This window comes from Maniola hyperantus, chromosome 20, assembly GCF_902806685.2.
Source record: "Maniola hyperantus chromosome 20, iAphHyp1.2, whole genome shotgun sequence".
Classification (NCBI taxonomy): domain Eukaryota; kingdom Metazoa; phylum Arthropoda; class Insecta; order Lepidoptera; family Nymphalidae; genus Maniola; species Maniola hyperantus.
In genome coordinates this window covers 9,678,116-9,699,902 of record NC_048555.1, presented here as the reverse complement: position 1 = coordinate 9,699,902, position 21,787 = coordinate 9,678,116, and the positions used below count along the sequence as shown (strand labels likewise).

At 38.4% G+C, this 21,787-nt stretch overlaps 4 protein-coding genes across 5 annotated transcripts in view; all 4 read left to right on the top strand.

The window, feature by feature from the left end:
* Window positions 1-313: 313 nt before the first annotated feature.
* On the top strand, window positions 314-5,171 carry LOC117991901 (uncharacterized). The gene is made up of 3 exons (XM_034979539.2): window positions 314-624; window positions 2,450-2,694; window positions 3,409-5,171. Exons 1-3 carry the CDS (start codon window positions 418-420, stop codon window positions 3,806-3,808), a joined length of 852 nt encoding a protein of 283 aa, XP_034835430.1. The 5' UTR covers window positions 314-417; the 3' UTR covers window positions 3,809-5,171.
* A 320-nt stretch (window positions 5,172-5,491) lies between these two features.
* LOC117992002 (putative uncharacterized protein DDB_G0286901) lies at window positions 5,492-14,001 on the top strand. Of its 2 annotated transcripts, XM_034979647.2 has the most exons (4): window positions 5,492-5,601; window positions 9,534-9,704; window positions 10,297-11,228; window positions 12,447-14,001. In XM_034979647.2, the coding sequence occupies exons 1-4, from the start codon at window positions 5,580-5,582 to the stop codon at window positions 13,788-13,790; spliced, it is 2,469 nt and encodes an 822-aa protein (XP_034835538.1). In that variant the 5' UTR covers window positions 5,492-5,579; the 3' UTR covers window positions 13,791-14,001. The 2 variants fall into 2 exon arrangements, with proteins under 2 accessions (XP_034835538.1, XP_069361486.1); XM_069505385.1 differs by having other exon boundaries at window positions 10,297-14,001.
* A 3,037-nt stretch (window positions 14,002-17,038) lies between these two features.
* Window positions 17,039-19,442, top strand: LOC138403755 (uncharacterized). The gene is made up of 6 exons (XM_069505537.1): window positions 17,039-17,357; window positions 17,898-18,071; window positions 18,155-18,172; window positions 18,492-18,623; window positions 19,010-19,131; window positions 19,416-19,442. The coding sequence occupies exons 1-6, from the start codon at window positions 17,039-17,041 to the stop codon at window positions 19,440-19,442; spliced, it is 792 nt and encodes a 263-aa protein (XP_069361638.1).
* A 542-nt stretch (window positions 19,443-19,984) lies between these two features.
* Window positions 19,985-21,787, top strand: part of Dhc98D (Dynein heavy chain at 89D) — an 83,393-nt gene continuing 81,590 nt past the window's right edge. Inside the window, exons 1-3 of the mRNA XM_034979551.2 lie at window positions 19,985-20,149; window positions 20,708-20,842; window positions 21,360-21,430. Of these exons, the coding sequence (XP_034835442.2) occupies window positions 20,063-20,149; window positions 20,708-20,842; window positions 21,360-21,430 (293 nt within the window). The 5' untranslated portion in view covers window positions 19,985-20,062. The remainder of the gene's footprint in view (window positions 20,150-20,707; window positions 20,843-21,359; window positions 21,431-21,787) is intronic.

The following is a 21,787-nucleotide window of genomic DNA, read 5'->3' as shown; positions in this document are numbered from 1 at the left end:
GGGACCTCATAGTAATGATTGTGAATACGGGGGTTAGTGCACTGAAAATATTATGATAAAGGCTGCGGGAGAGTTGAAACGAAGTATTTTCTAGAATGTACCAAATAATTAATTTAATCTTATCTCTGCTATCTTATATTGCATTTCAATTCAATATTTATCTGTATAACCCAATTGATTATATTATACGAGATGTGTATGTATGTATGTATGCGCAATTTAATGATGATAATAAAATGCCTACGGATTGTATAGTCGTTTGATTATTAAGTTGGTAAGATAACAATTATTGCAGTGTGGTGGTACAGTTCATATTGCTACGAGGCTTAGACCACATTATATTACAATTTTTGCTACATATTTATCAGGAATAAGATATAATAATAATATAATTAGATCAGAATTATTTGGTTGACGATGTTTGTCGAACCTTTAGTCTTCATTCCTGTGGATAGATGGAGTGAGCTAAAGTCAGTGCTCAAATCTGACTGGCCCAGAAGTATATTGGGTTTGCTTACATTAGAAAAGCAAGAATTTCTTTTGAAATCCGGCATTGAATACGGCTTCAAAGTGTATTGCCCTTTTGGAGATATAAATAATGGAATGGTTGCACTTAATATTAAGGTAAGCTGGATTTTTACAGCTGGGCATTATTATTATGGGGTGGAGACAATGGATCATTATTATCATTATTTACAGGATATATTTAAAGGATATATTTCGGAGAGTGTGCTCAGGAGCTGTTCGATCTTGTCCCTCCCTCACCTTTCTACCACCGTACCGCAAGACACCGGGCGAGTTTCCACCCCTATGTCGTCAACATTCCATCTTCGCGTACGAAACGCTTTGCGTCATCATTCCTTATACGCATGGCTAGGGTCTGGAATACTCTTCCTAGATCAGTGTTTCCTGACAATTATAATCCGGGTATATTTAAAACAAGAGTGAATAGGCACCTTCTAAGCAAACGTGTCCCATCTTAGGCCACATCATCAGTTCTCATCAGGTGTGATCGTGGTCAAGCGTGCGCCTATAATGAATTAAAAAAAACAACTACTGATTAATATCACTATTTCAAATGAGCATCAACAAAAAACAGATTCGAGTTCAATTTCACATAGGATTACTTAATCGTTTACAAATTGACTTAGGTCTGGATGAAACTGTAAAACTTGACCTGCGTCACTCCAGCAACCGATATCAATTCAGTATTTGCATCTATCATAACAATTATCTCATGCAGTTCAACGGACTCATCATACCTATCTGTCAATACGATAATGATGTCATGTCGTTTCTAACGCTGCCTGTCCACTGGTGCGGCGCTAGGTAGCGGAGCTGAGCGAGAAAGTGATGCGGAGCGGAGTTGCAGACTGGATCTGTCCCTAGACTGACTGTTGGGTAGCAGAGCGGAGCGAGAAAGTAATGTGGAATGGAGTTGCGGACTGTTCCCCCCCCCCCCGCTCCGCTTCTCCGCTCCGCGTTAAAATGTATGATTTTTGGGGTTCCGTACCTCAAAAGGAAAAACGAAACCCTTATACGATCACTTTGTTGTCGTGTCTGTCTGTCTGCCTGTCGGTCTGTCAAGAAATCTACAGGGTACTTCCCGTTAACCTAGAATCATGAAATTTGGCAGGTAGGTGGGTCTTATAGCTGGTATTACGGGAAAAATCTGAAAACCGTGAGTTACATCACACAAAAAAATTCAATTGTGGTCTTAAACTAATAATTAGTATTTTCAATTTTGGAAGTGAGATAACTATATCAAGTGGGGTATCATAATATGAGGACCTGTGCATTCTAAAACAGATTTTTATTTATTTTTATGCATCATAGTGTTCGATTTATCGTGCAAAATGTCGAAAAAATTCGACTGTAGTACGGAACTCTGGTTGCGCGAGCCTGACTAGCACTTTGCCGGTTTTTTTATAATCAGTCCACAAATTCTTGTCCACTGAAGCGAAGCGGGAGCTCCGCTCCTCTCTTCTGCGCATCAGTGCAGTTCTCGATGCATTTTTTTTTATTCAGATACAAGTTAGCCCTTGACTGCAATCTCACCTGGTGGTAAGTGATGATGCAGTCTAAGATGATTAAAATAAATAAACAAAAAATGCAAAAAAAAAAACCAGTACCTAAGGTGTCTATAAATTAATTATCTCTCTCTTAGAGAATAATTTTCAGTTAAGGATATTTCAGTTATCTAAATAATAATATGAAAGGAAAAGGTGACTGACTGACTGGCTGATCTATCAACGCACAGCTCAAACTACTGGAAGGATCGGGCTGAAATTTGGCATGCAGATAGCTATTATGACGAAGGCATCCGCTAAGAAAGGATTTTTGAAAATTCAACCCCCGAGGGGGTGAAATAGTAATAGTAAGAAAATTTGTGTAGTCCACGCAGACGAAGTCGCGAGCACAAGCTAGTAACTTATAATTATTTCTACAGAACACATACCATGATATTATCATCCAATGTCCACAAGATGATACAAGAAAACTAGAAGAGGCCATGAGAACCACTAAAATCATAGACTGGAGGAAATGCGATCAGATACCTGCTGTGCCAAGACACGTAACAGATTGTGTATACAGGCTTTATTCAGAAAATAATCTGAAAATAGACCCAGTGGGGAATTTGACGATAGCAAATACTTTTGTTTTGGATAAAGATGCACCTTTGTACGATGCCAGGTAAAATGCCAGCACGTGACGTGAAGCATAAACTGCTTCATCTAAATATACATCCATACTAATATTATAAATGCGAAAGTGTGTCTGTCTGTATGTCCATCTGTCTGTCTGTCTGTATGTCCATCTGTCTGTCTGTCTGCTAGCCTTTCACGGCCTATCCGCTCAACCGATTTTGACAAAATTTGGTATAGCGATAGCTTGCATCCCGCGGGGAAGGACATAGGCTATTGTTTATCCCGGAAAATCAAACAGTTCCCACGGGATTTTTAAAAACCTAAACCCACGCGGACGAAGTCGCGGGCATCATCTAGTAATGTATAAAAGGAAAGGTGACTGACTGACTGACTGATCTATCAACGCACAGCTCAAACTACTGGACGGATCGGGCTGAAATTTGGTATGCAGCGTTCTTCAGTACAATGAGTTTTGATATGTCCTGTAGAAGCACAACCGATTTACAGTACATAGATATCGTGTAATTGAATTTGCTATCTATAACACTAACCTCCATTAAGATTTTCATTTTTCAGCTCGTGTCATATAAAAAGAGCGCTGAATTACATTGGTTGAGTGAACGAATGCCGAGTAGATTCAATCGCTTTCGCACCTCAATTCGTGCCATCAAATAGATCGATAAATCGCTTACTTTGCAGGTACAAGATCAACCATCTTTTTAGATGAAACGAACTACGCTTGAATTTTTTTTACTTCCAGGTTACCACCCGCATTTTCCTTCGAGTTTTTAACCTTGGATTCCATACCACTGGTCAATAAAACGTGGCCTCATAAATACCCAGGTTCAGAGTTTTTCTTCGAGCTCCTAATCAAAGCCAAGTTAGGATACGGACTCTACAATGGAAAAGAATTACTAGCGTGGGTCTTTGTCAGAGAAATCGGCGCTCTTGGACATTTATATACATTGGAAAAGCACAGAAGGAAGGGTTACGGTGGATTAGTTCTGAAACTAATATCGAATATACAGTTGAAAGATAACAAATACACGGTTGCGTACTGTGCTGCGTACAACACCAATGCTGAGAATATGTACAAGAAGCTTGGTTTTAAAAATCTTATAGCACTGGATTGGATTGACAGACTTGGAGAAATAGAATAAGTAAATCTTTTTCAAAGTCAAAGTAATTTATTTCTTACTAGATGATGCCCGCGACTTCGTGAGGATTTCGGTTTTCAAAAATACCGTGGGAACTCTTCGTTTTTCCGGGATAAAAAGTAGCCTTTGTCCTTCCCCGTAATCCAAGCTATCTTTGTACCAAATTTCGTTAAAATTGGTTGAATGGATGAGCCGTGAAAGGCTAGCAGACAGACACACTTTCGCATTTATAATATTAGTATGGAAGTATGGATTTCAGTATGTCATTGCTTCTTTCTTAAAATGTTATTTACCAATTACCATCTTAAGTTTCCTACTAATTGCAAGTACTTTTCTGCCGCTGCAGTAATTTTTAGTAGATATTTTCCTTCACCGTTAAAGAAAGTGATATTTAATTACTTAGAATGCACATAACTCCGAAAAGTAAGAGGTGCGTGCCCGGGATCGAACCTCCGATCTGAGATTAGAAGGCGAACCTGCTAACTACAAGGCTACCACAGCTCAGCTATAAGCATACCGAGGATATTTCCTAATAAATCGAACAGCAGCTTCAGAGAGTTAGTCGTTATCGCAAAACAAAGAATAGCTAACACTATTATCTAATTATGTTTTCCCAATGCCCTGGTTTCGTAAATACCTATAATAGTCTTACAAACATGTGATAATTGCCAGCGCACTATTGACACAGGCAAGTTTTTCATGGCATCGTTCACATGACAATCAAAATGGAGGATTTGTAGCGCACGTCGATTACATTTTCAATCCAAGATAATGTATAGTCCGCAACAGATTGAGATGGCAATCGGGGTATGAGTTATGACGCGGTGTCGATGCCCCGCACACCCGCACGTGAAAAATGTCGAAAAAATACGACTGTAATACGAAACCCTCGGTGCACGAGCCTGTCTCGCACTTGACCGGTTTTTAGGGTTCCGTACCTCAAAAGCAAAAACGGACCCTTATAGGATCACTTTGTTGTCTGTCTGTCTGTCTGTCCGTCTGTCTGTCAAGAAACCTACAGGGTACTTCCCGTTGACCTAGAATGATGAAATTTGGAAGGTAGGTAGCTGACATTTGGGGAAAAATCTGAAAACCGTTAATTTAGGGTTAGATCTAATAATTAGTATTTTCAACTTTCGAAGTGAGTGACTATATGAAGTGGGGTATCATATGAAAGGTCTTCACCTGTACATTCTAAAACAGTTTTTTATTTATTTTTATGCATCATGGTTTTTGAATTATCGTGCAAAATGTCGAAAAAATACGACTGTAGTACGGAACCCTCCTTGAGCAAGCCTGACTCGCACATGGCCGGTTTTTTTTTATTACTAACTACTACCTACTAACCATTAATTTTAAGTTTGTTTGTACCTTAGGCACAAGATGAATAAACTAGTTTTCTTTCTTTCAAGATACAGTTTAATTTAATTTTAAATGTAAAACACTTGAATGAATCTAATCAGCTCCCTTACATTAGGTACATACTCTAGTTACTTCGCAACTAGGTAGGTACATCAGTCATCTTAAGTTCTAATGTAGAGATTTATATTGGATACCTTAGATTACCTATGTGGAAGGGAATTCTTAAACTCACATGATAAACAATCGCCTGGCATTAAGGCCTTTGCCGCCAACCCGAAGTGTATCATACTAGAGTAGATGGAAATAGTATAGAATAGACACCATAAATTATATGCAAATACATAAAAATAGAAATTAACATTAATAAATGATCATTATTTTTGTGAACGTTTAGTGCTTGTGGCGTGACGCGATGTGGAGGTTCGTGGTTTTAAGTAAGTTTGGTTTTTGTTTTTAATAGAGGTCGGTCTTCTAACTCCGTCGCTAACTCCGAAAAGTAAGAGGTGCGAGGTGCTCGGGATCGAACCCCGACCTCCGATTAGGAGGCGCATGTCCTAACCTCTAGGCTATCACAGCTTGTGTATGCTAGTATCGCTTAGGAATGATGACCCAAAACGTATCGTGCGTGTAGAAGGAATATCGACGACATAAGGATGGAAACTCGCTCGACGTCTTGTAGAGAATATTTGCATTTTAGTAAAGATACAAGCAATCGCTGGTAGACAGAAACAAATATTTCCTCCATACAGCTCCCCAGGGCATGATTTATGTGATCCAATCGATTCGATTGAATCGGAAACATCTCCGAATACTACGTGACTGTTGACATCTGTTTAAATATTCGCGACGAAGGAAACAAATGTTTTAGAACAAAATATATACCTTACTCGTGCTGAGTTTGCAAAGGTTCAATTCTAGTATTTTGTGATCAACCCCATCGCCGGCTCACTACAGAGCACAGGTCTCCTTTCAAAGTGAGAAGGGTTTTGGTCATACCACGCTAGCCATGTGCGGATTGGTAGACTTAACACACCTTTGAGAACATTATGGAGAACTCTCAGGCATGTTTCCTCACGATGTTTTCCTTCACCGTTAAAGCAAGTGATATTTAATTAATTAAAACGCATATAACTCCGAAAAGTTAGAGGTGCGTGCCCGGGATCGAACCTCCGACCTCCGATTAGAAGGCGGACGTCCTAACCTTGGCTATCACAGATTCTAGTATTTTGTGTATCAAGTAACTATAGTGGGTACTAGGAAATTAAAACAGGTAACTGTTATTAGGGTACTCTACTGAGTAGAAATAGGGGTAGGTACTCGGATTCGAAGGGTGCAAACGGGTAGGTACGTGCTATTATAGATCGCAAAGGATGATTTTGCTAGACCGTGCCGGGTCCTATCCGTGCCACGTCCGAGACAAGTTCGACGGCCGACGCGCAGACAAACCATGGATTTCAATTTTATATGAAGAAATGTAACATGGACAAGGCTCGGATGGCTCGGACACGGCACGGTCTGATGTGACTTCATACAAATAATTTGTATGAGGTCACATTAGACCGTTGGAATTATTCCAATCTGGTGTCTCGGACGCGGCACGGCCGGGCCCGGCACGGTCTAGCATAAATCACCCCTAAATCATCCCTAAAACTGTGCCTTCGCTGTCCGTCCGTCCGTCTGTCTGTCACCAGGCCATGTCTCAAGAACCGTATAGCAGCAATAGAAATACACACTCTGTGAAATCTTCAATTCTACCTATTACGGTTCATGAGATACATCCCGCTAACAGACAGACGGACGGACAGAGGGACGGATAGCGGAGGCTTAGTTAGGATAGGGTTCCGTTTCTTTTAAAACGCACAGCAGACGGAAACGTTTAAGTGCGGAAACTAGCCCAGAAAGGAAGAAGAAGAGTTCCGTTTATAGCCTTCAGGTACTGAACCCTAAAAAATAAAAGGGTAATAAACTTTTCGGGAAACTTGTTTTGCTATACTTATTCCGCGTTGAAGAATCACTACAATAGGTATTTCCTCATAACTCAGAAGCCAAGAAAATCTTGAAACTTTTTTCCGTAAGTAAACCTCAACTGGTAATACGTCTTGTGTAGGGCAACCAACTGATCTACATTTCTGATCGATCGATCTGATCACTACGCGCATTTCTCCAAAAACTTGCATGATTGAGGTCAAAATCCGGGTCTTCCAAACAGGAAGCCGATGCCATAGTTACTAAGCACCGCACCGCGCACCACCGTAAGGAATTTCACCCTCACCATCTGGGTGTCTGGTGCACTTCGACCGTCCGCTGTGCCAGATCCTTCTTTCCACGTACATGCAAACTGTGGAACCAACTCCCATCGGCGGTGTTCCCAGTTCCCACTAGATTACAACATGGGGTTATTCAAGGGGCGGACCAACAAATTCCTAAAAGGCCGGCAACGCATCGGCGGGCGGTTCCTCTGGTGCTGCAAATGTTCATAGGCGGTGGTAATCACTTAACATCAGGTGACCCGCCTGCTCGTTTGCTTGCTATCTCTATTTAAAAAAAAAGCTATTACCGCTTCTGAATAGGAATATGGTACAGAAAACAACAATACCTGTATCAAGTTTGCCTTTAGGACATAGAGCCCTAAGGGCACGTTAATTATACGTATCAACTAGCTTATGCCTACAACTTCGTCCGCGTGGATTTAGGTTCTTAGAAACCCCGTGGGCACTCTTTGATTTTCCGGAATAAAAGGTAGTCTATGTCACTATCCAGGTCTTAACGTATACCCATGCAAAAAGCACGTCGATCCATTGTTCCGTTGCGACGTGATTGAAGGACAAACTAACAAACCATCAAACCAAAAAAACAATTGATAATAATAAACAAACCTACTGATAATAATGGGACTGATATGGGTAGTGATGAGGCTGATCAGGAATCATAGTTTTTTGTAAAGGATGCTTCAATTAAAAGGCCGCAAATATTGCTAAAAATCTCTTCAGAAAGATAATTTAGACAGTTTCCGTAAATATGTGTCGTTTTTCAGCTTACCAAAAACAAACCCTTCTTTTCTTTTTTACATTTATTTGAAACTGTCCAATCTTATTAAAAACTAGCTTATGCTTGCGACTTCGTCCGTGTGAACTACAGAAATTTCAAACCCCTATTTCATCCCCTTAGGGGTTGAATTTTCAAAAATCCTTTCATAATAGCTATTAGCTATCTGCATGCCAAATTTCAGCTCAATCCGTACAGTAGTTTGAGCTGTGCGTTGATAGATCAGTCAGTCAGTCAGTCAGTCACCTTTTCCTTTTATATATTTAGATATCTTATCTTTCCTATCTGTACCCTGGTTACCCTTGCCCACGGGTTAATGTCACACAATAGCTGATCGAGTCAATTAACAAAATGGGTAGTTGACATGTCAACTCTACTCATGTTATTGAAACGGTTTTTCCTTCACTTATTACTATCCAAGGCAAAAACGTATGGGAAACTGTCTTTACACAAATAGGTAGGCTTGCGACATGTTATTGTTAAAGTATGTGCGCCGGTGCAAATTATGAGAATCGAGAGTTAAATTCGCGCAGAGGGATAATCTCTATGGAGACTGTACGAGTACGAGATTTTATGTCTCACCAACGTTGATAGTATTCGAGTGTCGAAAACCTTCCGCATTATAGTAAACTAGATCTTAAGTGCCTGATTTTAAAGCTCAAGTTTGTCTACACATCTACAGCTAGCGCTCCAAGCGGAACCGTTGCGAAATTAAAATCAGTGGCATTGAATTTTTGACTTCAATTTAAGGCACTTTAGGTCCATTTTACTTTGACGGTATTGTGTTTCGACTCTCGAACGTTGCTAACGTTTGTTGAGACGTAAAATCTTATACTAAGCGTACTGACTACGTTGACCGAAATCCGGTCGAGAGGATATTATTAGAGTTGTACCGCACCCGAAGGCTGCCAACGGGACCTTATTATAGAACGCGGCAGGAGATATTGTACACTAGCTGACGCCCGCGACTTCGTCCGCGTGGATTCCGGTTTCCAACAATCCCGTGGGAACTCTTTGGTTTTCCGGGATAAAAAGTAGACTATGTCACTCTCTAGGTCTTTGACTATATGCATAAAAACACGTCAATCCGTTGCTTGCGACGTGATATAAGGACAAATTAGCAAACCAAAAAACCAATAAACCAACAAATAAACACACTTTGGCATTTATAATAAGGGTAGGTACTGATTCAACCTTTAGAATGAGATAGCGGTTTTGTAGAGCGCTGTCTTTTTTTACGTTCACGTTTTCGTTTTATATACCTATTTAGATTAGTAAGCCTATGATGACACTGAAATACACAAAATCTTTACAATTTCAGCTTGCTTCGCGATTCCTTGGATCACAGCTCAACACCCAAGAAACCAGCGACCGTTTGACAATGGCCACGGATGGGACATACGACTAGCCGTGCCGGGTGAACCAGGAAACGATTACCCTACTCTGGACGCTATACCCAGGACTTCATTCACATGCTCTGGCAAAGATCCAGGTGAGCTAAGAAGAGGCTTAGGCCATTTTGAAATTTTTATTAAGTATAGCGGTTTCACATTTTGTAAAAATTTCTACTCTCTAACCTATAAGATACAGCTCGCTGAGAGACAGACAGACGGACGGATGGACAGCGGAGGCTAAGTAATAGGGTTCCGTTGGTATTCTTCTTTGGTTATGGAACCCAAAAAATCACCAAAATGATCAAAAATGATTTAAAAAAAGCAAAAATGCCAGATTAGCGCCTATCTCTCATGCCTTTGCATTTCGCCCCACCAGTACGACGCGACGGCGTGTGCGATGTGTACCAGATGTGTACCACCCCTGAACAATAGTTGTTTCACTGTAACAAACAAGGAAGAGTAAATTGCTGTGCTATTTCTAAAATGCGTTTTTTTTTAACTCAAGAGCTTAAAACATTGCGTACAGCCGTTGATAATATAATTTCATTGTAATTTCACTGGGTTTTCCGTTACGTAGAAAAATTTTATTTAAGGACGAGACCAAACGACACAAACTAAGTTACGTAATTAGTTTTTGAAGTAGCTATACGCTCAGAACATTTCATTACAAAAATTAATTTGTTTTTTCAGGATATTACGCTGACGTAGAAACGAACTGTCAAGTTTTTAGAGTCTGCACGCTTGGATCGACATATAACTACCAGTCTTTTATATGTCCAAATGGAACTTTATTCAATCAAGCTGTCTTGGTTTGTGACTGGTGGATGAAAGTGAATTGTAAAAAGTCTAGAGAACTCGTTGAAACCAAAAATGAGAAGTTTGTGAATCTAAAATCGGGAACACAATTTATGACAGACGTCAAGAAAATGATAACCCATCCTATGCGAAATCCTTATGATGGAACGTATACCAAACATAATCTAATCGTACAAGAATATAAACCACCGTCTAACCAGCTTTATCATGGGGCTTCATTGGACAATTTTAATAGAAATCCTAACAGTGCATATTTTCAGACAAATCAGGCACAAAGAAATACCTACCAAAACTCAATACCATACTCAACAGCTGACATATCCCCTGCAGCCTCTACACCTAGTACACAATACTACACCTTCATTCAAAATCAAAAACAAAGTAAACCATACCAGCTACCAAACCGCACAGGAAATTTAAATAATGTAAACAGTGGTTTTATTTTGAATGGTCATTTCGGAAAGAGCTCAAGAGACTCTCAAGCTAAGAGTCTCGATGTGATTAAGTATAGTCAAAACACACAATCAGTGAGACCCACTGAAGTGTATCAAAGAAGCATACAACGTACACAACTCAACAAACCACAAGAAAAAGTAAAAGAAAACATTGGATCAACTTACGCAACATCAAATCAAATATTTAACAACAGTCGCCAAAGTAAAAGTAAACAAACAGAATTAGGCATTGAATTTTCAAAACAGCAATTAAATGGGAAGATTAACCAAGACAAGTTTAATTCCGCTAAAACCACACGAGCAAGATTTTTAAATGTCGGACAAGCAGGAAATGACACAAAACGAAATTTGGTAAGTAATGATTCACCTCCAGGAATCATAACTAAAACTTTAGCATTTCGTAGAATAATTAAAGATTCCACGAATGGTAACCCCAAATCGCGAATTACATTTAAAACATGGATAGTAAGGCCATCTAGAAATTCTAAATTAATTGTTGAACCGACTCCATACACATATAATAGACCTGCAAATTTTTTGGGGAAAATTATTGCTGACATTGCTGGTAATAACAGAAATGCATCGTTACAACGACAAGTGGTAACAGACACTATTGATGATTCATATGTTTATAACGGTCCCACAGTTAAAATAAATGATCAAATTCTCACGTCATCAAAAGAAACTCCAGACATAGAATTTGTGCCATCCACTACATCACCAGAAACATTTACAGGTTACGCACTTCCAACACCCTCTCCAACAAAACCAGCCCTATTATATTTAGTCCCTACTACTTTTAAGCCTTCCTCTCGACTGTATGTTCCACCTCCAGAGAACGATAAACAAATATCACGTCAATACATATCACCAATTATTGAAAATAGCAAATTAGTGGCTGCAGCCAGTTCACCCAGGCCATTTTTGGTAGTTAATGATAATGCTTCCTTCTTTCGTAGTAACCAACCTTATCCTACTAAAGACAATAATTTGGCTTTTTCTGACATTTTAACAAAAGACAAATTAGATAAAACTGTAAATGGTATAGTTAAAGATACAAACAATGTATTAGAGACAGGATCATCTGTAGAATTCCAACATTTTAATCAGAATGTTCAATCGCTTGACTATCCAATTGATAACTATTTGTACTCAGGCTCAGATACACAAAGCGATGAACAATTAACATTACAGCCTCCCCCACCACTTCAGAAAAGTTCTAGACTTATCGCAGCTCCGTCAATAGACTTAGAACCACCCATCGAATCCGTTGAGAATATTAATCAAAATACCAACAAAATATCTAACTTGCCATATTTTGAAGAATCCACTCGACGTCCAAATACTATAGAGAGAACTGTTTCCTTAAAAATCACCATTCCAGAAAATATCGCTGATTTGTTATTCAGGAATCATAGCACAACTGATTCTGAAAACTTAGAAATTTTGAGTACAGGTAACAGTAACAGCTGGTTATTGTCAAATAAGGTATCTGAAGATACTGGTGGCAGCGTCATTCCGATTGGCAAATTAATTTGGAATAAAAATTCTAATATTTCTGATTCACAGGATTTGGTGTTTTCATTATTGATAGACTCTATCAATGCTGCAAAGGATTATAACAACATAGTACAACAAAGTATTGCTACCACACAACCCACGCCTACACAACCGCAGTTTCAAAATGTGAATAACGAAGAATTTCAACGAATATCAAATGACATATCGCAGTTAACATCATCACAATTTTCAGCAAATAATTATTCCGCTAACTATAGATTAGCTGACCTGAGGGCACCATCTCCATCAGATTCAACAACATTAAACACTTATGGAAATACAAAAAATATAAACAGTATTTCACAAAATCAACGTGAACAACATAAGATACCATCACAGCAGTACACTCCACAACAGAAACAAAACCAACGGACACCTTTCCAAATATCTGGGAATAATGAGTTTACAGATTTAAATATAAACTCTGATAAACTCTACAGTGGACAACTTTATCAGCTGGCATTACCAGTTGTAAGTAAACAAATATATAACTCGCTATTCCCGGCTAATGGCAAGTTGTCTAACAATGCTGTACAAGCTAAGCTCGTAGAAGAAAATAGTGCAAATAGAAATACAGTTAACAATAAGATTATAAATAAATCTAAGGCAGATTATGAATTTATTCAATCGCAAACTGTTGACCAAAACAATTTCCAGTCAAGTTACAACAATCCTAAAAAAACAGGTCAAGGAAGTTCTGCTAATGATTTTATAGATAAACTCGAACTACCCAAAAATGGTATTACTGCACAATTGCAAGACAACATTGTTGGAACAATACCCCATCCACTGGACGATGACAAATTAATAAAGTACAAAAAGGACCAAACATATTACATTTATACACACTTGAACAATGATGATGAACTAAGTACAGATACCCAAATTAACGATATTCAAAACATAATTGCCAACAATTTAGCAAGCAGAACATTTTCTCAAAACGATAAATTGTCACGTCTTTCAGCGTATGAGTTAATCCCATCTTTAGGTTATAAGCTGGAGGATGAAAGAGAAAAGCAAAAGATTTTAAACACTTTTCAGATAAATGATAATAGTATACCGAAGCAAATATCACCTAACGAAAATGCAAATCGTCGAGAAGATATCGCCGCTAATGTGGATTTTACGGTGGATCACCCAAAAACAGCAAATATTGAACAACCACGATTTCTGTATGATGGACCAAATTCATATTCAGCTCCTCAAAAATCAGTGGGCAATTTAATACTAAATCAAAATAGTGTACAAGGTGTTTCGAATTTTAATTCAAAAATAGAAATGTTTGACACCGACGAAGATAAAAATTATGGATACCCAAAAATTAGACCGGCAAAAAGATTTTTGTTTTAGAGTGCATTAAGAAACGAGGTATTTAGATTATAAATTAGAGTTATTTAATGTAAATAAAAACAATAAGAAATCAATGCATTGTTATGTTATAGGATAATAACATATTAAATATAGGTACCTTCAAGTCAAGAGTGAATAGACATCTTCTAGGCAAGCGCATTCCATCTTGGGCTACATCATCACTTGCCAGTATACTACGTACAAAATTACTCCTCACGCGCCATTTTAACTCATGGGTCAACTAGTCATGTCAAAAGTACGGTTCACCTTAAAAATAAGGACTAAAATCGTACTTTTAATATGAAAATTGACACAGAAAGTTAAAATAGCAGGTGAGGAGCTAAATTTTACGTGTTATAAGTCTGATTGCAGCCAAGCGCTAGTCTATAGACTTAAATATATTTTAGAATTTAGATTAAGTAAATACATAAAATCTTTAGTTTACTCGTATACGCATGCCAAACCTCAAGTAAGAATTTATTTTAAAATAAACTATTGTATAAAATTTACAAAAACTTTTATTACTGAAAATATATACCCGCTCATTCCTTTGTCCTTCAATCACGTCGCAACGGTGCAACGGATTGACGTGATTATTTGCATAGGTATAGAAAAAGACTGGAGAGTGACATAGGCTACTTTTATCCCGAAAAATCAAAGAGTTCCCACGGGATTTTTAAAAACCCTAACTCCACGCGAAGGAAGTCGCGGGCATCAGCTAGTAGAATATATTGGCATTCAAATAAACTTTTACAAGTGCTTTTGAATCGTCAAAATAATTTACCATTAGTTCAGAATGCCGTTCCTACCGAGAACAACCAGCGATAAACTCGGCAATTGCTCTTATTACATATCTAGCATACTCAACACAGGTACTCAATATGATGAAATTGTCTAATCGTATCTCCATGGTATTATTATAACGTTACAATGACATTATAAGCAAAGACATCGCACTGGCGCGCATAACAAGGGACCAAGTAAGTGTGCTTATACTCGGTGTAAGCACACTTTCTTCATTAGTCGCATGTTGACTGCAATGCTGTCAACATGCCTAAATGCGCGATCAAAAAGTGCCGAAATAATACGTTAACGACGCAGAAAAGAGATGGTGTGACTTACCACCGGTAAGTTAATTTTATTTACGTAAGATAACATGCGAAAAAGTGTAAAATACTTACTAAAACCATTGAAAACACTAGAAATATCTAAAATTATTTACAATGTTCCCATTCCTTTCTCTCACGCACATCGGAAAGAGACAGATGGAAGGGCGCGTCACGAATGTCGGAAAACAAAACTGTGGAGTAGCTTTTTGTTGTTCAATGTAAAAGTTCGCGGCCCGCAAGCGGACCGCAATTTTTCTGCTCATCAAGTTGAATTTCAGGTCCTGATCATTTTTTGCCAAGAAACCACTCTTCCATCTTTTATAATCTTCGAGATAGACACCGGTGAAATTTGTATGGCCGCCATATTGAATCCGCCATTTTAGAGTTTTTTTCAGCTCCCTGTCAATTGAATGAGGTTCTGAAAGACTTTTGTTCGAGCACCCCCCACCTATCTTCAATACCCTGGCCGTGCTTCTCACCCGTCTCCAAAATCCTCAATCATCAGCTCTCATCATTTGTCAGAATGAGAATTCTATAAAAACAAATTTTGAAAAGAAACCGTATCAAAGACTTGCACAGTTCCCAACTTTTAGTCTCTTCAATATTCGCCATATATTATATATCAAAAAAAATCCACCATCTTGAATTTTTTTCTGTTCACCAAGTAGACTTTCGGGTCCTGATCATCTTTCGCCAAAGAAGCATTCTTGTATCTTTTATATTCTCCGAGATAGACACCATGAAATTTGTATGGCCGCCATCTTGAATCCGCCATTTTGGTTTTATTTTTCAGCTCCCTGTCAATTGGATGAAGTTCTGAGTGACATTTGTTCGAGCACCCCCCACCTATCTTCAATACCCTGGCCGTGCTCCTCACCGAAATCCTCAATCATCAGCTCTATCCATATTTTTCCTCCGAATCATTTTTTGTCCTATATACGAAACCATCGGTAAAAAAAAACATACAAAATTTTACAGAAGAGGTGATCAAATGAGTCAGTCAGTCAGTGAATCAGCACGAGCAGATATAGTATAATAGTTATATAGTATAGATATAGTATCATAGTTCATATTTACAAAAACGAAAAATCTCTCAAAGAAATAACAAAAATTAATAGTGCTACACTACTCCATTCCATTTTTTGTTCAAGTTTGCTTCTAAAATCACCTTATTCAGCTTCGAGTGCTTAATCGATTTACATTGCGGCTTAATCACTGAGGTTAGTTTACGTCCTGTAAACTTGAATGTTAGCGGGAATGTATAAATGGAGCAGTTGAAGCTAAATAGGGTGAATTTAGAAACGTGTGCCATGTTTGGGCTCTTGTGTTGTATGCCACGATGTGTCCATGCTTAGAATGTCATTGTAACGTTATTATACATCTATGTGTTGTATAAAACCTTTTCCTTCACAGATACCGGTTCCCATGCCAACCATTTTATTAACAAAATATTCTATTGTTTTCTTAGCAACGCATGGGATCTAAATAAATTGAAAATAATGTAAATAATAATAAACAATTCCTTATTTAATACTAGTTATACAATAAGCTTTAAACTAGCTTTATTTGATTAATTAAATAATTATTATTTAAGATAGATATAATTATTTATGGTCATAAAGGTAAGTTAAAATTTTGTATATTTTGCGTTTCCACGGGTATCAGCTACTAGATGTATATTTTTATGCATATATTTATAACTAGCTTATGCCCGCGACTTCGTCTGCATGGACTGTACAAATTTCAAACCCCTGATTTACCCCTTTAGGGATTAAATTGTCAAAAATCCTTTTTTAGTGGATGTCTACGTCATAATAGCTATCTGCATGCCATATTTCAGCCCGACCCGTCCAGTAGTTTGAGCTGTGCGTTGATACATCAGTCAGTCAGTCTCCTATTAGATACAGTACGCGGCAGAAAGTAATGTACATCAGCCATTAGAATGACATTTCGGCTTTGTAGAGCGTTGTCTCTGTCACTCATACCTATATGACGTTTTGTCGGTCTCAACGACAAAGACAATGATCTAAAAATCTGCTATCTCCTTCTAAAGGTCGATGTACATTAGGTACTTTCTGCCGCGTACTGTAGTATATAGATTTTGTATTTCTATATTATACTGTATTTCTATTCTATAGAATGTCAAGTCTGGACGTTGATATAGCATCAGACGATTTGGACAACCAACCCATAGAAGATGAAGCTGAAATCGATATAAATCTCAGAACGGATCCTCGAGCACAATGGATCAAGGAGCGTATCCTGGCTTACGTCGCCACAGATGACGAGGACCTGTTCTATGACATGTTCGAAGATCCGGCTATAAAGCAAAGCTTGGCAAGATTCATCGCGGCGCCTCTTCAGCCTAACGATTTGTCGTTGACTAAACGAACGTTCTACGTCAATAAAATTATCGTTGATAAACTTATTCATGAGGACAAAGAATATACTGAGTGGCGTAAGATTTTAAACCCTTTCCTGATTGATAAATCGTATCGTACGGCAGGCGTTACTGGTATCATCGTGATCACTGGTCTACTACTGAGAACGAATCTCCTCTCAGAATGAGAAGTCAGCCACGCTGGCCCAGTGCGGATTGGCAGACTTCACACACCTATGAGAGCATTATGGAGAACTCTTGTCATGCAGGTTTTCTCACGATGTTTCCGTGCACCGTTAAGATAGTGATAGTTATTGGTATACCTATATTGCTCAAAAAGCGCATAACTCCGAAAAGTTAGAGGTTCGTGCCCAGGATTGACCCGACCTATAGAATAGAAGGCCGAAGTCTTAACCGCTTCTCCGGTATTAATCCATACTTCCACACTTCAGTACCCATATTATAAATGCGAAAGTGTGTTTGTTTGTTGGCTTATTGGTTTGCTGGTTTGTTGGTTTGTCCTTCAATCACTTCGCAACGGAGCAACTAGATGATGCCCGCGACTTCGTCCACGTGGATTTAGCGTGGACTATTTTTATCATTTGAATACTCTTTCAGGAATTGTGCCTCCTCCAGTAGTAGCGGTGCCACAGAAGAAAGGCAAGAAGAAAAAGGGCAAAAAGGATGCCGAGCCCGAACCGGAGGCTGAACAGGATGACCAGAAAGCTAAAGGCAAAGGTGCCAAAGGCATGAAGGGCGGGAAAGGGGCAAAAGGCGCAAAAATTGTCAAGGGTACTTTCCTTATTGCTTCTAGCTATACTTCGAAATGTTGTATTGTCCCAACTACATCCAATAAATTTGTATACTTGTTTCAGACTCTGAACCGGAAGAAGGTGAGATTATTTTTATTAATGCTAATAGTAAACAATGAATCATCCGCTAAAATCCGCTAAAACAGATCATATTATATTATTATGGTGCAACACATGCAAGAAAAGCTAGCCACCAAGCAAGCAACACGCACTACCACCACGCAGCACCACACAAATCCCAAAACGACGCACATTTCACCTCGACATCGGAGCATCCTCAGGAGATGACCTTACAATTCACAATTGCGAATGTTTACAATTGTGAATTGTAAGGTTGTGGTGAAAGCGAATAATTGAAATTATTTTTTTAATCAAATTGAAATAACAACATAATTTGCAGACGAAGATGTAGAGACTGTAGCAGCAGCGGTAACTGATGTATCTGATGTTGACGAGACAAAGAAAAGCTTAGTAAACTTAGCGACGGAGGAACCGGCACCAGCAGCGGCTGAAGACCACTATTTTCCACCACGTAATGAAACTTATACTTTTTTAATTTAATTTAATTTAATTTAATTTCCCCGACTAGGTGGACGGACTTAATCCGATCCGCAACGAACACGCCTTTCTCCGTGTGTGCACACAATACCAACAACAGAAGTCGCTGGAGGGAGATCGCACGAGCAGCAGTGAAGAATTCATAGCCACGACCACTCTGTCAAGAGTGAACGATTGAGAATCAATTTAAATTGTAATTAAGACTAAGAGCATTTACAATAAAGAGAAAATGAGAGTAAAAGTGGACAGGGAAGCACTTATCTCTATGAGAGATCTCTACCAGTGACTCTTGTCAGTGCGAGAGGTTGTACAGGGAGTAGAATAGGTACAAAAAGAAGATAGAAATTTTTCACTTTATAGCACAACCAAGTCATACAAAAGGCAGACTTAATGCACAGTTCACGACAGTAAGGGAACTTCTAATAAAAGGTCGAGACATCGACGTCACCGGCAGGCGTCAAATGTTAGTACATTTGACGCTGGTAACCCTAAAGTAACCCTATTTTTCTTAAAGATCGTTTATCATTATCTTAGAACACCGTGATAAGAGTAACTACCTACCTAAATAAAAGAAAAATTTGAAAAGAGATATTATAACTGACTGAAAGGTTAAAAAAAGATATATTAAAGAACACTAGTTAGTCTCCGGCTTTGCATGGGCGGCATCTACCATAGATCAGTTAGTCAGTCAAGACGAGTATTTTTATTGAACAGGTTTATTATTTTAGTCGTGTATTTTATTTTATTTTATATTTGGATTCCACAGCTCCTGAAGATCTGGATCCAGATATAGATGGGACTTTGGAATTTTATACGGTGATCGTAAGTAAATTGCAAGTTCTTTAAAATCTGAGTAAAAACTGCAATAATGAAATAGGTTTTTATTGCAAGGACAGTTATTTAAGGATTTATTATTTAACTAGCTGATGCCCACGACTTCGTTTCCGTTCGTTTTTTTTTTAAATCCCGTGAGAACTTTTTGATTTTTCAGGATAAAATATAGCCGGGTTGCCTATGCTACTCTCCAGGTCTTTAACTATAACCATGCAAAAAATCTTGCCAATCCATTGCTCCGTTGCGGCGTGATTGAAAGACAAACCAACAAACTAAAAAAGAAACACACTTTCGTTTTTTTATATGGGTACCTACTGATTAAGAATTAAAATATTATTGTTCTAGAATAAATTAGAAGTTACTTAAAAGTTAGAGTGAAGAATAAATTGCTACATAAAAAAAACCATTTTGTAATGTAAATCATTTTTTCTCCAGAGATCAGTTCCCCGGATAATCCAATATCCAAAACTGGTACCAATTTTTGGTGGATTAACACCTCTAAATACGCATCGCAATCGTCGCTACCTCTACTTCACAAGGCAGATTCAAGATGAAATACCTCTGGACGAGACACCCAAAATGACGAAATTAAAAATGCCAAAGTACATACTCGTGGGGTGCATTTCTGGGAAGGTGCTGATGAGCTTGGGGTCACAGCTGAAAGAGGTAAGAGTTTTTTTCATCGTCATCATCAACCCATCGCCAACTTACTACTGAGCATAGGTTTCCTCTAAGAATGAGAACTTGATAAGGGTTTGGCGGTTGGCCATATGCATGCATGCATGCATGCATGCTTGCTGGTCAAATGCGGATTCGTAAACTTCACACATCGTTGAGCTGAGTTTTATTTATTTTTATGCATAATAGTTTTTGATTAATCATGCAAAATGTTGACATTATACGACTGTAGTACGGAACCTTCGGTGCGCGAGGCTGATCGGTTTTTTTATATGTAGGTATATTCCCTTAACTCCAATTGTATGCATAGAATTGCATGTCACCTTAGCCACCTTCTGGTCTGCATCCTTGGTGATTTTCTTGACTTTCTTCTCGTAAGCGAGTAATTTGTGTATGGTCTTGAATCAAATAAAGAAAATAAAGAAAGAAACTCAGATTTTTGTGATGACTTATCTTTTTGCAACGGCGGCATGGGATCTTCATCTAAGGGTTGAATCAACGAATTAAGCCATTATATTTTGATGTAGGTGTATTATCCTTTTACAGACGTTCGTCCCACTGTTTGAGAAGCAATTCCGCGACATCACGACGACGATGTCAGTAGAACAATCGGAGACAGTCATCTCGAGACAAGTCTCGTATGCCGGACAACATCATCAGACAGAGGACTCGCTTTCAGAAGTAAATAAGCGTTTTGGAAACATAATATTATTATTATTTATCTGTATAATATAATATAAAAAATTCAAAGTCCTGACTGACTGACAGACTGATATATCAACGCACAGCCTAAACCACTGATCCTACAGACATGAAATTTGGAGGGTGTGTTTTTTGTAAAGAGTAGGCATCCACTAAGAAAGGATTTTTCGATTTTTTTCGGAAAGGTTCGTAAATTATGTAGTCCACGCAGAAGAACTAGTTTATTGTATAAAAGCTTGTCGCGGTCGCCACAATATGTTGACACTAGATGGCGCTTCGAGCGCTCATATAAAATAATCACACAATCCTGCGCTTCGAACCTAAGACGGAAAGCAAATTAAGAACGATCTTACTAGATGGCACAATTATCTTGAATCACTCGCTATGAAGCCTAAATCACGCTAACGAAGTGTTAACTTCAGAAGCCTATGCATGTATACAAACAAGTTCAAAAACGCACAGTCAGACCAGGGGCATAATTTAATTATTATTGCAGGTAAACTACCTTCGTCCGTCAGACTATCGATGGATGTCTAATGTAGCTAGAGGAGAAAATGCAGAACGAAGGTAAAGCAATACCTATTATAATTTTTTTTGGTACCTATTTTTTTTCTTTTAACCCGTTTTTTAAACTCTGCTTCTTATCGGTCTGTATTCTGTTCACTACAAAATTTATTTTTAATTTTTAATTAAAGTATGGTTCATATGAAACCAGTATGCTAGCGCCAGTCCTACTGGCTTAAAAATTGACAGGCACTGTATTCTCGCGAGCGCTGCTAGCCAGCGCTGGGTTGGCTTGAAAAACTGTTTATACAAGACCAATATCAAGCCAGTGCTGACTGCCAGCAAGACTGGCAGCCAGCGATGGCTTCGTATGTACAATGCTTAAATTCTCAATGAGCTAGACTTTAAATTTTAAATATA

What these genes read in the sequence shown, in the direction of transcription:
- LOC117991901 (XM_034979539.2), top strand. Translation starts at nt 418, where the DNA reads ATGTTTGTCGAACCTTTAGTCTTCATTCCTGTGGATAGATGGAGTGAG. An exon ending in TGGTTGCACTTAATATTAAG is followed by an intron (nt 625 to 2,449) that starts GTAAGCTGGATT and finishes TTATTTCTACAG; the next exon opens with AACACATACCATGATATTAT. An exon ending in GCACCTTTGTACGATGCCAG is followed by an intron (nt 2,695 to 3,408) that starts GTAAAATGCCAG and finishes TTTTACTTCCAG; the next exon opens with GTTACCACCCGCATTTTCCT.
- LOC138403755 (XM_069505537.1), top strand. Translation starts at nt 17,039, where the DNA reads ATGTCAAGTCTGGACGTTGATATAGCATCAGACGATTTGGACAACCAA. An exon ending in AGACCACTATTTTCCACCAC is followed by an intron (nt 18,624 to 19,009) that starts GTAATGAAACTT and finishes TTCACTTTATAG; the next exon opens with CACAACCAAGTCATACAAAA. An exon ending in TGTTAGTACATTTGACGCTG is followed by an intron (nt 19,132 to 19,415) that starts GTAACCCTAAAG and finishes TGGATTCCACAG; the next exon opens with CTCCTGAAGATCTGGATCCA.
- LOC117992002 (XM_069505385.1), top strand. Translation starts at nt 5,580, where the DNA reads ATGTGGAGGTTCGTGGTTTTAA. An exon ending in GTGGAGGTTCGTGGTTTTAA is followed by an intron (nt 5,602 to 9,533) that starts GTAAGTTTGGTT and finishes TTACAATTTCAG; the next exon opens with CTTGCTTCGCGATTCCTTGG. An exon ending in ATGCTCTGGCAAAGATCCAG is followed by an intron (nt 9,705 to 10,296) that starts GTGAGCTAAGAA and finishes TTGTTTTTTCAG; the next exon opens with GATATTACGCTGACGTAGAA.